This window comes from Microcaecilia unicolor, chromosome 11 (assembly GCF_901765095.1).
Source record: "Microcaecilia unicolor chromosome 11, aMicUni1.1, whole genome shotgun sequence".
Taxonomy (NCBI): Eukaryota; Metazoa; Chordata; class Amphibia; order Gymnophiona; family Siphonopidae; genus Microcaecilia; species Microcaecilia unicolor.
Window position 1 is genome coordinate 105,995,006 of NC_044041.1, and position 14,012 is coordinate 106,009,017.

A 14,012-nucleotide genomic window follows, 5' to 3' on the forward strand; every position below is an offset into this window, starting at 1 on the left:
TTAAAATATCTATCACATCTTCCGTTAGGTCAGTCCAAGTCAAAGAGGAGATATAATGCTGCAGTTGAAAGTAAGCAAAATATTGTCCCGGAGGGATCCCATATTGATGTTGCAACTCCGCATGCGGCATAATGTGTCCCTCTTCATTAACAACTTGAGCTAAATAAATAACACCCTTCTTTGCCCACGAGCTAAACACACTTGCCCCCTGAATCGGGGGAGGAAGGAAGGATTGTTACAAATAGAGAGTAGCAGAGTAGTTCTGATGGTGCTGGCATAACCACCACCAAGTAGCTCTCATCAAGGCCAGCAACGGATGGCGATGGAAAACGTGCTGAGGCAGCTGACCCCCCTGAGTGCAGCAGATGACTGAAATGAACTTCCAGGAACAGCGAGGTCTCTATTGCCATTAAAAAAAACCTCTGAGGTGCCTCTAAACCAGTTGTTTATATGTCGCATCGAACACGCAACCGTCAGAGACCTAATACTCAACAGGCCCATCCCCCCACTCTCCCGCGGTATAGAGAGCAAAGCTATAGGAAGTCTCGGGTGCTTACCTCGCCATAAGTAAGACTGTATCAACCGGCCCAACACCTTCTCTTCTCTCCTTAGCAGAAATAAAGGCAACTGTTGAAGCACATAGAGCCACTTGGGCACCAGGATCATATTAAACAGCGCTATCCAGCCCCACAATGACAAAGGTAAAGCTTGCCATAATGCTAGCTTCCACTTGGTCATCTCAATTAGGGGGTTCACGTTCATCTGGTATAAAGATGCCAAATCCTTAGTAATACAGATACCCAAATACTTTAGAACTGAATCCTCCCACCACAGCGGAAACTTGCCCCTCCAGGAGTGCCGCAAATCTTCGTCAAGAGCTAGCGCACAAGATTTTTGCAAATTTAATGAGAATCCTGATAAAGCACCATATTGTTCTATAAGTTCCAGAGCCATCTGGAGAGAATGCTCCGGGTCAGAGAGAGGAGCATAATGTCATCTGCATATGCCAAAGCCACCGTCTCCTCTGCACCCACCGAGATTCCCCGAATTTCAGGTGTGCTATTTAACAGCCGAATCAAAGGTTCTAAGGAGATATCAAATAAGAAGGGGGATAAAGGGCACCCTTGCCTAGTTCCCTGCCCCACCTCGAAAAGATCCGACCTACTCCCATTAACCACTATCTGCGCTTCCATTCCCGAATAAAGTGTCCTCAGCGCCCCTAGGAACCACTCTGGTATTCCTATCCATCCCAGCACCTAAAATAGGAAGCCCCAGTTTACCTGATCAAAGGCTTTAGCCGCATATGGACTCACTAACATCGCCAAATAACCCTTACGTCTACTCTGTGCCATCGACAGAAGAATTCTCTGTACATGCCAAACCGGATGTTGCTTAGGAATGAACCCCACCTGAGCAGAACCAATCAGATCAGCAATATAGGGTCGCAGCCTGTTAGCCAAAATCTTCGCAAGCATTTTAATGTCCACATTAATCAGGAAAATAGGGTGATACGACTCAGGGTCCTCCGACGGCTTACCTGGTTTAAGCAAAAGTGATAACACCGCAGTATTACCCCCTTGAATAACTGACTGATGGTAATCAAACAGATTCCCCCCCCCCCCCCCACCAGAGAGAATTGTAAGATCTTATAAAACTCCCCCCGAGTACCCATCCGCACCCGATGCAGAATAGGACTTCAGCCCCTTTATCACCTGTTGTAGCTCTTTAAACTGTAAAGGGGACTCAAGTTCCTCAATCACCGCCTCCGACAGCCTTGGCATTCCAGCCCGGGTTAAAAAATTCTCCACAGCTGTCCGAGGAGGTAACTCCCCTCCCTTATATAGGTTACAATAATGGTTCCGCAATATCTATAACACCATATCCGGGCAATTTGTTATCCTGCCCTGACCATTCCCTCCACTTGGTTTCACCAATTGTGCCAGGAGACCCCCAGGTCAGTTCCCAAATCTGTGAAATCGAAATTTTTGATACACCATATGATGTTGTGTCTGCTCATGCAACAGGGAATTAACCGACACCTGCAGCAATACATGTATCTCCCTGTTAGCCTGTGTTGGGGGCCCTTAAATATACCCACTTTGCCCTGCTTAAACTCCGCTGCAAATTCAAAATGCTGGCCGCAATCCTCTTACGTCTTGCTGCAACATAAGAAATGATTTCCCCACGTAACACCACCTTCGCAGCACACCAAAAAAGCTGAGGGTTGGAGTGATGCTGTGCATTGTGAAATACGTGAAGGGGAATAATCGAACGTGAACGCCCATCTCCATGGGCGTCTATCTACGAGAAAGGGGTACGTGAAGGGGCGGGACAAACCGTATTTTCAGAAAAAATGGGCGTCCATCTTTTTTCCAATAATACGGTTTATGCCAGCCAAATGCATCGGATTTGTGCGGATTTGAGCTGGGCAGTTTCGTTTTACAGCGATAATGAAGACTGAAGGCGTCCAGCTCAAAAACAACCAAATCCAAGGCATTGGGTCGTGGGAGGAGCCAGGATTCGTAGTGCACTGGTCCCCCTCGCATGCCAGGACACCAACCGGGCACCCTAGGGGCACTTGTAACAATTAAAAAAAAAAGTTAACTATCTCTGAAGTCCATAGCTCCCTTCCCTTGGGTGCTGAGCCCCCCAAATCCCCCCCCCCCAAAACCAACTCCCCACAACTCTGCACCATTACCATAGCACTAATGGCTGAAGGGGGGCACCTAGATGTGGGTACAGTGGGTTTTGGGGGTGGTTTGGAGGGCTCCCATTGACCACCACAAGTGTAACAGGTAGGGAGGGGGGTGGGCCTGGGTCCACCTGGCTGAAGTCCACTGCACTCACTAACAACTGCTCCAGGGACCTGCATACTGCTGTGATGGAGCTGGGTATGACATTTGAGGCTGGCATACAGGCTGGAAAAAAACTTTTTTAAAGTTGTTTTTTTTGGGTGGGCGGGAGTTAGTGACCACTGGGGGATTCAGGGGTGGTCATCCCCGATTCCCTCCGGTGGTCATCTGGTCATTTAGGGCACTTTTTTTTGGGACTTGTTCATGAAAAAAAAGGGTCCAAAAAAAGTGACCCAAATTCGCGCTAAAAAAGCCTTTCTTTTTTCGATTATCGGCCGAGGACGCCCATCTCTCCTTGGCTGATAAACACGCCCCAGTCCCGCCTTCACCACCCCTCCGACACGCCCCCGTCAACTTTGGCCATTTCCGTGACAGATTGCAGTTGAAAATGCCCAAAATCGGCTTTCAATTATACCGATTTGGGCGCCTATGGGAGAAAGACGTCCATCTCCCGATTTGGGTCGAAATATGGACGTCTTTCTCTTTTGAAAATAAGGCGGATAGGATTCCCATATTTCTCATAAAACCCCCTGGAAATCAGAGTCCTTGGCCAAGTAACCAGGGAACCTCCAACACCTCGCCGGATAAAACCCACTCGGGGCCTCCAGCTGTATCCAAACTGGGGCGTGATTGGACACCACCACCTGTTCCATCTGTGCTTCCGTGACCCAGGGGAAAAGAAAGGTAGACACAAAAATATAGTCCAGCCGTGCCCAAGTCTCATGAGCCCGCGACCTATGGGAGTAATCCCGTTCCCCCGGGTGCAGGTGCCTCCAAGCATCCACTACCCTCAGGGAGGCAGAAAAGGAACGCAACATGCCCCTGTCAGATCCTCCCAGGAGCCCACTGCTTCTATTCCCTGTACAATCTAAGAGTATTCATATCCCCTGCTATAATAAGGTTAGCTCCCTGGTAGGGCATAAGTACCTTCAGCAACTCAGGGAAAAAATGTTTGTCATAAGGCATGGAAGCATATACTGTTAATAAATTTCCCGCCCCTGTAACCACAATTTGAGTAGCAGTTAACGACCCAACGGGTCCTGCCCCCCCCCGAACTCTTCCACCTCCCCTGCCCCCCCTTGCCCACCCCACAGAAACCCAACCAGCCTCGAGGAGACAACCCCCATTGAGGTAAAGTCACAGCATACTGAGATCCCCTCTCCCCTCCCGCCCCCCCAACACCCCCCCCTCCGCACACCCTTACACAAGTTGAATGTCCTCCGCTACTCAAAGTTCGGGAAGAACTGGACTTCAAACTCACACCACCACTTCAGCATCACCCTCCCCTCCAGGAGGGGATTGCTGAAATTAAGTGTCAGGTGTCAGGTCGAGGAACTGGGCCCCTGCATCTCTCGATTGAGAAACCGTTTCGCCGCTTGATCTAAGTCAACGGAGGTCCACTTCCCCTCGTGTTGCACCTTCAGGATAGCCGGATATAACAGCATGAAGCGTACTTTGTTTTCTACTAGTGCAGTACAAATCGGGTGAAATCTCTGTTTCTCCTGGACACTGGCGGAATAATCCTGAAATATACGAATCTGCGCCCCAGCGTATGTCAAAGTCTCTCTTTTCAACCGATATCCCTGCAGTATCTCCTCTTTATGATCATTATTGTGTACTTTGATGATAACCACTCTGGGGTGTTGGCAATTCAGCTGCGGCCTTCCAATCCTATGTGCCCTCTCAATACAAAGGGGTCCTCTGCTATCAGAGAGCGCAAATTCTTTAGTGAGCCATTGCTCCAGAACTGAGCTCAAGTTCTTGTCCGGGAGCCCCACCAACCTTAAGTTGCTCCGTCGCGCCCTGTTTTCAAGCTCATCCAGTTTTTCTTGCTATGCAGTTAGCTTTTCCTTTAGTTTGACCAGCTCTGGTTCACATCATTGCCACGTGTCTTCCATATCTGACACCCTCTTCTCCACCTCTGCGGTTCGTCCTATTATGTCTGCCAACAACCCGTCCAGCTTCCCGAGCTGCCCCTCCAGTGAGATGAATCTAGGCTCCAGCGCAGCTCCCACCATCTTCGCTAGCTGCACCAGCTGCCTCTCAGAAAGCTCTGCCTCACCACCCGGAGAGCCGGCCGCCATCTTGGAGTCCCCGCCGGCCGGGATCGTTTTCTCCTTCTCAATTTTTGTTCCCTTCATCGCTGTTCCGGGCGGCATTGGGACAAGAAATTGTTCCATGCACCTTTACCAGCTCATCAAGAGGTCGGATATCATAGGTTAAATGAGCGCCGGAGGGCAGAAAGATGAGCGGGGACCTCTGAGCAGCACTAGTACACAGCTACCGCTCCCACCCCATCACATGACCCCAAATCCAGTTTTATTGTACAAGCACAAGATGGCAGGGATGTAATCCGGTAGGGACTCTCACGTGTCCTTATTTCTGGTAGATCATACCAGTCTAATGAAAGGTTCCTCCAGCCTGTTCTTCAAGAGACACACAAACTCCCCAAAATCCAAAGCCCCAGCTATGTAAGTAGAAGAAAGGAGGAAGCCCTATATTCCCAACCTAATATCAATGGGATGTGAGGGATGCCTACCCACTCGACCTCCAACACACACATCTAAACTGGTGTGCTTTAAGTTGTACCCTACCCAGAATCCCACAAGGCAACGATGGTAGTGCATGTTCCTAGTAGGTCACACTTGGGGTCAGGAGCAGACTGACAGTGTTCTGGGCCTTCAGACAATAAGGGTTATGTACTCTTAACCACCTATCAAAAGTAATTAAATTAGATAGAAGCTAGAGGAGAATGGGTCCCCTACTGTTGTGAGCCCTTGGGCAGTGCCCTATTGTTCCCATGGTCAGTCCACTCCTGCTTGGGGTTAACCTGATTCTTGCCAACCCAGAGCCAGAGGGAACCAGAAATGGCATGATCACTGTCCTGGGTAATTCTTGGTTTATACATCTTTATAATATAATTGTATTAGCTATAAACAGTGGTGTGCTGGAGCCGGATCACACCGGCTCGCAAGAGCCGGTAGTTAGGTTTTTAAAAATTGGGCGAGACAGTTGTTGAGCCTGGTCAGCTGGGTCAGGAGTAATCCTCCTATACTCCTCTCTATGGAGTCTTCACTCATTGTCTCTCCATACTGAAAGGACTGCCGCAAGTTTCAGCGATAGTCTCACAAGAATGCCGCGGGAACTCATGGCAGCCATTTTCAGTACGGACTAGAAAGCGGAGACCGCATGAGCAGGATCATAGAAGGATCGCTCCTGCCCCGGCTGACAGGGCTCAACAACCGTCTCGCAACTATAACTACCAGAGTGTGCAATCTCCCTGGGGAGAGGTTAGTGGCTCCCAAATGTACGGTGTGAGGACTCGGAGTCTGTTGCTGCCATTGCTGTAGCGAAGAGCTGTAGGGGGACGTTATGCTAGAGGTGGAGGAGGATGATGAGAGCTTAGCCATCAGGGTGCCGGATCTTCGCCTGAGGCTGGCTCGGAGCCTACGGCAGGGGGAAGGTGAGAGCATGCATCAGGGCTTTGCAGCTACCTGCAGAAGCTGTCGGGCAAGGGTTCGCTGTGGAGCTTCTGCAGCCACTGAGTAGTGGTCAACCCTTGCTGCATGCCAATGCCTCCTTCTGCTATGACCTGGACACTGAGTAGGGCTATTTCGAGATCCGCAGAGTGAGCAGGGTGTCCAGCACAAAGTAAGTGATGAGCCCTGCTACCTGAATGCCTGGACTATCCAGGTTTTATTTCACATTACTACTCCACTTTCTTTCCAAATTATCATCTTCAAATCTGTAGACATTCCCCATATTACTCCTAAGCAAGTGGGTCCACTTTTTGAGTTTCCTTTAACATTGACTACTAAGGTTATTTTGGAAAATTGGAAAGACCTTGGTTTAGCAAGCTATAATATGTGGAGGAACAATGTTGGTTTAGTATATAGTTATGAGGTGTTATATAGCTGAGAAGCTTAATAGATTTGAGAAGTGTGCATTATTGTGGCACCTATTAACTAACTTTTTATGGTCTACATCAGTGTAGTAGGAGCTTCATTGTGGCAGGGTTTCTTGGGGGGAGGAGGAAATATATATATATATATATATATACAGTATATATATATATAACATGCAATACAATATAGTGCATTTGATATCTGTAGGTTTTTTTTGTATGTACTCATGCTGTCGTATGTTTAGCTCTGTATTATACTTGTTTTGTGTGTTTTATTGAATGTTTTGTATTTCGCAAAATTAATAAAATAAATGAAGACTAAAAAAAAATGATTAGCAAAGGAACAGAGAATAAAACAAAGACTATCATAATACCTTTGTGATACAAAGGTATTATGATAGTCTTTGTTTTATTCTCTGTTCCTTTGCTAATCATTTTTTTTTAGTCTTCATTTATTTTATTAATTTTGCGAAATACAAAACATTCAATAAAACACACAAAACAAGTATAATACAGAGCTAAACATACGACAGCATGAGTACATACAAAAAAAACCTACAGATATCAAATGCACTATATTGTATTGCATGTTATATGCAACCATTCTGAAAACCCAGCGGCGCCAACCGCAGCACAGAACAGCAAAGCAGGAGATGGAGGAGTGGCAGAGGGCAGGAAAGAGTGGGATTATTCCCTGCACCCGCAGCCACAGAGGCCACTACACCACCAGGGTGGCCTTCAAGGATCAATGTAGGTCTTCTTGGGAGAGCTGTAGTGCAGTGCAGGGTAAGCATGGTAGTTTCTGGTGCCCCTCTGCAATGCATACCCTGCTTACCACGTTCCGCCAGCCCAGAGAGAGAGCCTGTTGTTTAAAATTTACCAACACACCACTGGATATAAACAAACACCTCAAAATTCTTGAGAGTCTCAGGTCACCAAGTGTAGAAGAGACAGGGTGATATTACATAATGCTCCCATGTCAGACAACACTGGATTACTGAGGCACTCACCATTTACAGATTAGTGTGAGGATTTGTACAAATTAATCTTCAGATGAAGTTATGACACTACCTTTTGTCTAGCATACAACACTGCTGTTTCTAGCAGGTTTATTTCAGCTCCTGTCCCCTGTGATAAAGCATGAAGCAGGGTCCAGGTATGCAAGAACACAGACAACTGCTGTGGTTCCAAGTATATCACTACATGAGCCAGGACATGCTGACAATACCAGACCTGGCAAGCAGGAGGTGTCGCCTGGAATCAGTGAGAGCAGTCTCATTTATTTGGTATTTAACATATCACCTTTTGTAGCCAACAGCAAAGCCATAAACAATAAAATAAATAGGGGTAACAGTATCACAAGATAAGTGACAATTATCTAAGGATGTGCATTGGTTTGACATTTCCTACCCTAGCTGAGATAATATTTAACCATCTCTCTGACCTTTAAATTAGTCACCTTTTTTTACTTTCTAACTCTTCTTACTCTCTTACCTATCTATATGTTCTATCTTTGCTTAAACCCTTAACTATCAATTAAAATATTCTATTACATATTGTGTTGACATTGTAAGTGGTATACTATGCCATACTTTGTATTGTTATTTGAATTTTTTTACTGCTGTAATTGCCTATAGCTTATGTTTGATCTATTCTTACTGTACACCACCTTGAGTGAATTCCTTCAAAAAGGTGGTAAATAAATCCTAATAAATAAATAATAAATAATTTTCCATGGCTTTTCATGTAATTTTAGCCCAAAGTGAAAGGAAAAATCTATTTACGACACTGCTCCTAAAACAAAAAATAATTAAGAAAAAAAAGCCAAAACAAAATGAAAATGGCATGGAAAACTAAACAAAATGAACATTTTGGGATGCACACTCCTATAATAATCACAGCACAAGAGAGGTACAAATCAAAGAGCTTAGTAGTTTGCCAACTTGGTGTTGCAGTGTCCACCCCGACCTGAGTCAACCAAATCCATCAAAACCTAACTCACAGTAATACATTTTTAGCTTGGACTAAAACTTTCTACACCATGTTTCCAGTCTGAGAGAGAAAGGCAATGAATTTTACAGTGAGGGGTACAGTGGGAGGGAAGAAGTGACAGGAAGTAGACAGTATTTGGCTGGACTGGGGATTCCAGACAGTGCAGGATATAGAAAAAGATATGGGAATGAAGAGAAATGGCTCGTGACTGTGTCTACATGATATTAGGTTCCATATTAGGGGTCACCACCGAAGAAAAAGATCTAGGTATCATTATGGATAGTACATTGAAAATCAATGTGCGGTGGTGACCAAAAAAGCAAACAGAATGTTAGGAATTATTAAGTAAGAAATAGAAAATAAAGCAAAGAATATTATAATGTCTCTGAATTGCTCAGTGGCGAGACCTCATCTTGAGTACTGTGTATAATTCTGGTCACCACATCTCAAAGTAGGGCAACCAAAATGATTAAAGGGCTGGAGCACCTCTCATATGAGGGAAGGCTTAAAAGGTTAGAGCTTTTCAGTTTGGAAAAGAGATGGCTGAGGGAGGGTAGGATAGAGGTCTACAAAATCCTGAGTGGAGTAGAACAGGTAAACACACAAAGGAAAAATATTTTTTTTCATTCAAAAAATAGGCCCTGGAATTTGTTGTTATATGTGGTAATTGTGCAGGTAGGTTTAAAAAAACGCCTGGATAAGTTCCTGGAGGTAAAGTACATAAACTGTTATAAAGCTAAACCTGGGGAAAGCTACTCTTATCTGTGAGGTCTGTAATATGGAAGTTGGGGGATTCTGCTAAGTATTTGAGACCTAGACTGGCCACTGTTGGAAGTAGGATACTGGGCTAGATGGATGCTTGGTCTGTCCCAGTACAACATAGAGAGGAGAAGGGCTGACTCTTACTTCCATGCTATCCTTTTCCAGGCATTTGGATTCACAGGGAGGCTTGTGGGCAGGGCCACTGAGAGGGGGGGACAAAATTCCCCGGGCTGGTGCTGGGGTCTCTCTCCTTTTCCTGCTCACAGGCCGCCGGCGCTACAGTCCCCAGTCTCACCTGCTTGCTCTCGGCTCCGTCGATAGCCCCCCTCCGTCCGCCACAGTGACAGGCCCCCTGCATTCAAATCGGTAGCGCCTCACCTCCATGTGAAACTGTTAGATCGCCTCCCTTCAGGCCCTCCCTCACTGTGCCCTGCCCTCGCGGAAACAGGAAGTGATGAGGGCAGGACACAGTGGGGGAAGGCCCGAAGGGAGGCGATCTGCCGCTTTCACGCGGAGGTGAGGCACTTCCGATTTGAATGCAGGGGGCCCGGTCACGGACGGAGAGGGGCTGTCGACGGGGCTGGGGGTGGGCAAGTGAAGACTGGGAACTGCGGCGCCGGTGGCCTGAGAGCAGGAGAGGGAGGCCACAGTGGTAGGGGTTGGGGGGGCGGCAGGAGCCCCGGGGGCGGCCTTGCCCCGGGCCCGGCTCAGTCTCTCGGCGGCCCTGCTTGTGGGTATCACGGCAAAGTGACTAATGATGACAATTCACCCATGTACCTGCAAGATTACCATGTATGCAGGAAAACACAGAAGCCTTATCAGTGGCAGTTCCATTTAATATTTGCACCCAAACCATCACACAATAACCAAGAGGAAGAGCCTCCTCCGGGTGCTTGGAGATGAACTTACCTCTCTCACACTGGGGTCCGGTGAAGCCATAGACACAGGCGCAGCGGTTTGGCCCGATGCAGCGCCCCCCATTCTGGCAGCCACTCTCACATACCGCTGTGAGAAAAAAGAAGTACAGATGAGCCTGAGTAGAAAAAATATTTCAAGAGCTCTTGGAAGGAAGCTGTTCTGTGCCTTAAATGGCATCTTATATCTTGTCATATGGCTGATCAGCTGCCTCCATCATTTGATCTAATCCGGGCTTTTAGCCCTACTGCATATCTGAAGACTTGGCCTGTTTTCCTTAAGGATATCGAAACTACAAGTCCCAGCATTCCATTTGGGTAGAAGGGATGAAAAGGTAAAAATTACTCTGCCATTAAAGTGAAACAGAGCTCACAGGCCAATCCCACCTGTTTTCTGGTTTCTATTCTCCTTGGGATCAATTCTATAACTGAGCACCTCCATTTAGATGCCCCGAGGCCAGACGGTAGGAACACATTCTATAACAGAATCTCAGCATCTAGGATTCATTACAGTGAAGCATTCTGTCAACAGCACTGAGGTTCAGAACCCTTATTTTATCACCCTCACTTTAATATTACCTTATCTTTTGTTTGTCTGCCCTAATTAGATTGAAAGCTCTGTCCAGCAGAGACTGTCTCTTCATGTTCAAGTGTACAGCGCTGCGTACGTCTAGTAGCGCTATAGAAATGATAAGTAGTAGTAGTAGTTTATGATATATTTATTTAAGGCAGTAGTGTACCAAGGGCGGGATGGTGGGGGCAGTTCATCTGGGTGCAGGCAGCAAGGAGGTGTACAGAGCAGGCATGCAGCTGTCGGCTCTGCAGGTCCCCTGCCCCCTCTAATGTTACTTCCTGTTCAGGGGCAGGGGACCGGCAGAGCCAACAGCTGCACACCTTCTCCGCACAGCCCCTTGCTGGGAGGAAAAGGTCTGGTGATGCGCTTCGGGGGGGGGGGGGTGACACGCCGGCAGAATGTGATGGGCTTTGGGGGGATGAAATGCCGGGGGGGGGGGGGGGGGGGGCGCAGCGACGATCCGCCCCGGGTGGTGAACAGGCTAGGAATGCCCCTGACACAGCCTCTTGAGAGGGCAAAACATGGCAGTGTCAGGATTTTAATTATTCTTGTATTTACTATTTTAGTGTTAAATAAATTTAACATTTTGGAGTTTTTTTGAGACCTAGATTTTGTTTGCAGAAGTTTAAAAAAACTTTTTTTTTGCATGGTTCTTTGGGTGTTTTACCTAGTTGTCCTTGTTTGTGATCCGCTTTGAACTCATTGATATTAGTGGAATACAAGAACAGATTGCAATGAAATGTAATTGCGAATTAGTGCCCATTAACACCAATTAACACCAATAGCCTATTAATGGCTGTTAATGTCAATTAGCATCTAATTAAGCTATTAAGCTATGCAAGTAAATGACCTTATTCTGAAACAACATGCTGGTGTTGAGGAGGTGGGGGGGTGCAAACAGGACAACTGCCCTGGGCCCCACAGCTCCAGGGGGCCCCGCGGTCCAGGCATCGCTTCCCCTTCTTCCCATCACAGTCTATCTCCTCCTCCCTTCCCCTCACCCTCCTGATCTTATTTAAAAATGTACTTCCCTTCTCAGAGGGGCCATCCTCACATGCTGCCTCCAGCTGCCCCAAAGCTTTCCCTCTCTGCTGCGATACACCCCCCTCTGACAAAATTTCCTGTTTCCGCCTGGGCAGATCGCAGCAGAGAGGGAAAGCTTCATGGCACCCAGAGGCAGCTTGTAAGGATGGCTGCTGTGCCAGGGCCCCTCTGAGAAGGGAAATAAATTTGTTAAGAAGACCGCAAGGTGAGGCGAAGGGAGGAGGAGACGGACCGTGGTGGGAAGAAGGGTAAGAGATACCCAGACCGTGTAGTAGCAGTGCAGGTGGGGAGATCGAGGGGAGGTGGGAGGAGAGGGGATCAGGGATCAAGGCACCCCTCCTTAATTTCTGTCCTGGGCCCCACCATGGCCCTGGTTGTTGCATATGTTGTATGCAGTGTTCCTCTGGGAATCCTACAGAAACTGCTTGTCCATCATAATTGAAAATACAATATTGAAGCACCTTCCCCCCTACCCTCCCAAACAGGAACTCAGGAAGAAGATTCCAGTGCAGCTTAGAGGAGCTCATTCCTGCACGTATGTGGATACATCTGCAGGTGAATGACCTCTTATAAAATACCGACTAATGCATACTTTTCTTTATACTAAAGTAACAGGTCACACACCTATATTTTAGGCTCAAGTACTTACACCTGCCATAGAGGTGATGTAAATGCTATCACCTAGATTGTTAAAGAATGTGCACAGATGATAAAATCTTATAATATATGCTTATAAATGTGCATATCACCCACACTCTGTCCAAGTGAATGCCATACAATATTGGTGTGTACATACAGATGATATAATCTTAAGGGTCGATATTCAAAGTGATTTAACCAGCCAGAAATGGCTCCCGACCAAGAAAATCACCTATTTTGGGCTGTGAGGGCGTCTATAGGAAAAAACCATGTCCCCATCACAGCACTCCCTCACAGTTACCAAGCCACCTTAAAAGGCAGGCTATAGAGCAGGGAAGAGGTGATCCAGCAAGTGCCAAACTGGGTAGGTGTGGTCAAAGCAGGATAAAACCCTCTAGCACAGATCAGTCAGAAAGGCCCAGAAGAGAAGACCTCGAGCATAGAAGTGTAAACTGCATAAACTCTACTAAGGTAGCCCAAGTTTATGTTGGAACCCTGCTGAAATTGAAACATTTGAACTGAGGGCCAAGCCTGGCCAATTGTAGTGCATTTGGAAAGACAGAGCTGTATGAATCGGCTGTTCCACTTTTGTTGAACTTGCAATGGCTTCCTATAGAGGCCAGAGCCCAGTTAAAGCTTTGGTTTTTTTTTTTCATAAGATCTTAAATGGCCTATCGCCGTCCTATCTCTGTGACTGGGCCAGTGCACTTCGTATTAATTCTCCTTACAACATTCTTAATTTGATGCTCTTACATTTTCCATCTGTTAGACACTTGAAATTCAGATTGGTTTTCAATTCTTCTCTTTATTATCAGTCTGTGGCCTTATTGATATTCTGAAAAACTTTAAAAACTTGGTTATTTGAAAAGTATTTTTGGTCTAATAAATTGTTTTCTGCTGTTGTGATACACGTAATTCCTGGATTTTGTTTGTCCAGTTTCTTTTCTTATTATTGTAATCTGTTTTGCCTGTTCAGGTATATGCGGACTAGAAGCAATATCTAGCATAGCGTAGCGTAACTTTGGGACTCCAGACCAGAAAAAAGCCGTTTGTGCGGCCTTTTGAGAGACAGATCAGTGCGCACCATGGTCCCACAGGAGAGAATCTTTTGAATAAAAGAACTACTTCTTGGTGTATTTATTTTCTCCTAACCTGTGAGAGGAACAAGTAACTCATTTTTCTGTTCTCAAATAAAACCACTCTGTGGCTGTGTTATTCAAGGTTCCAGACCCACCCTCACTGAAGCTACTACAGGGGCTAACCCAGTGGTTCCCAAACCTGGTCCTGGAGGAACCCCAGCCAGTCAGATTTTCAGGATAGCCACAATGAAT

General features: G+C 46.6%; 1 protein-coding gene across 1 annotated transcript in view; it reads right to left on the reverse strand.

Annotated features, from left to right (window-relative positions):
- Positions 1–14,012, reverse strand: part of LOC115480232 (fibrillin-2-like) — a 296,051-nt gene that overhangs the window by 201,860 nt on the left and 80,179 nt on the right. The window contains exon 5 of the mRNA XM_030218752.1: positions 10,420–10,515. Within this exon, the coding sequence (XP_030074612.1) occupies positions 10,420–10,515 (96 nt within the window). The remainder of the gene's footprint in view (positions 1–10,419; positions 10,516–14,012) is intronic.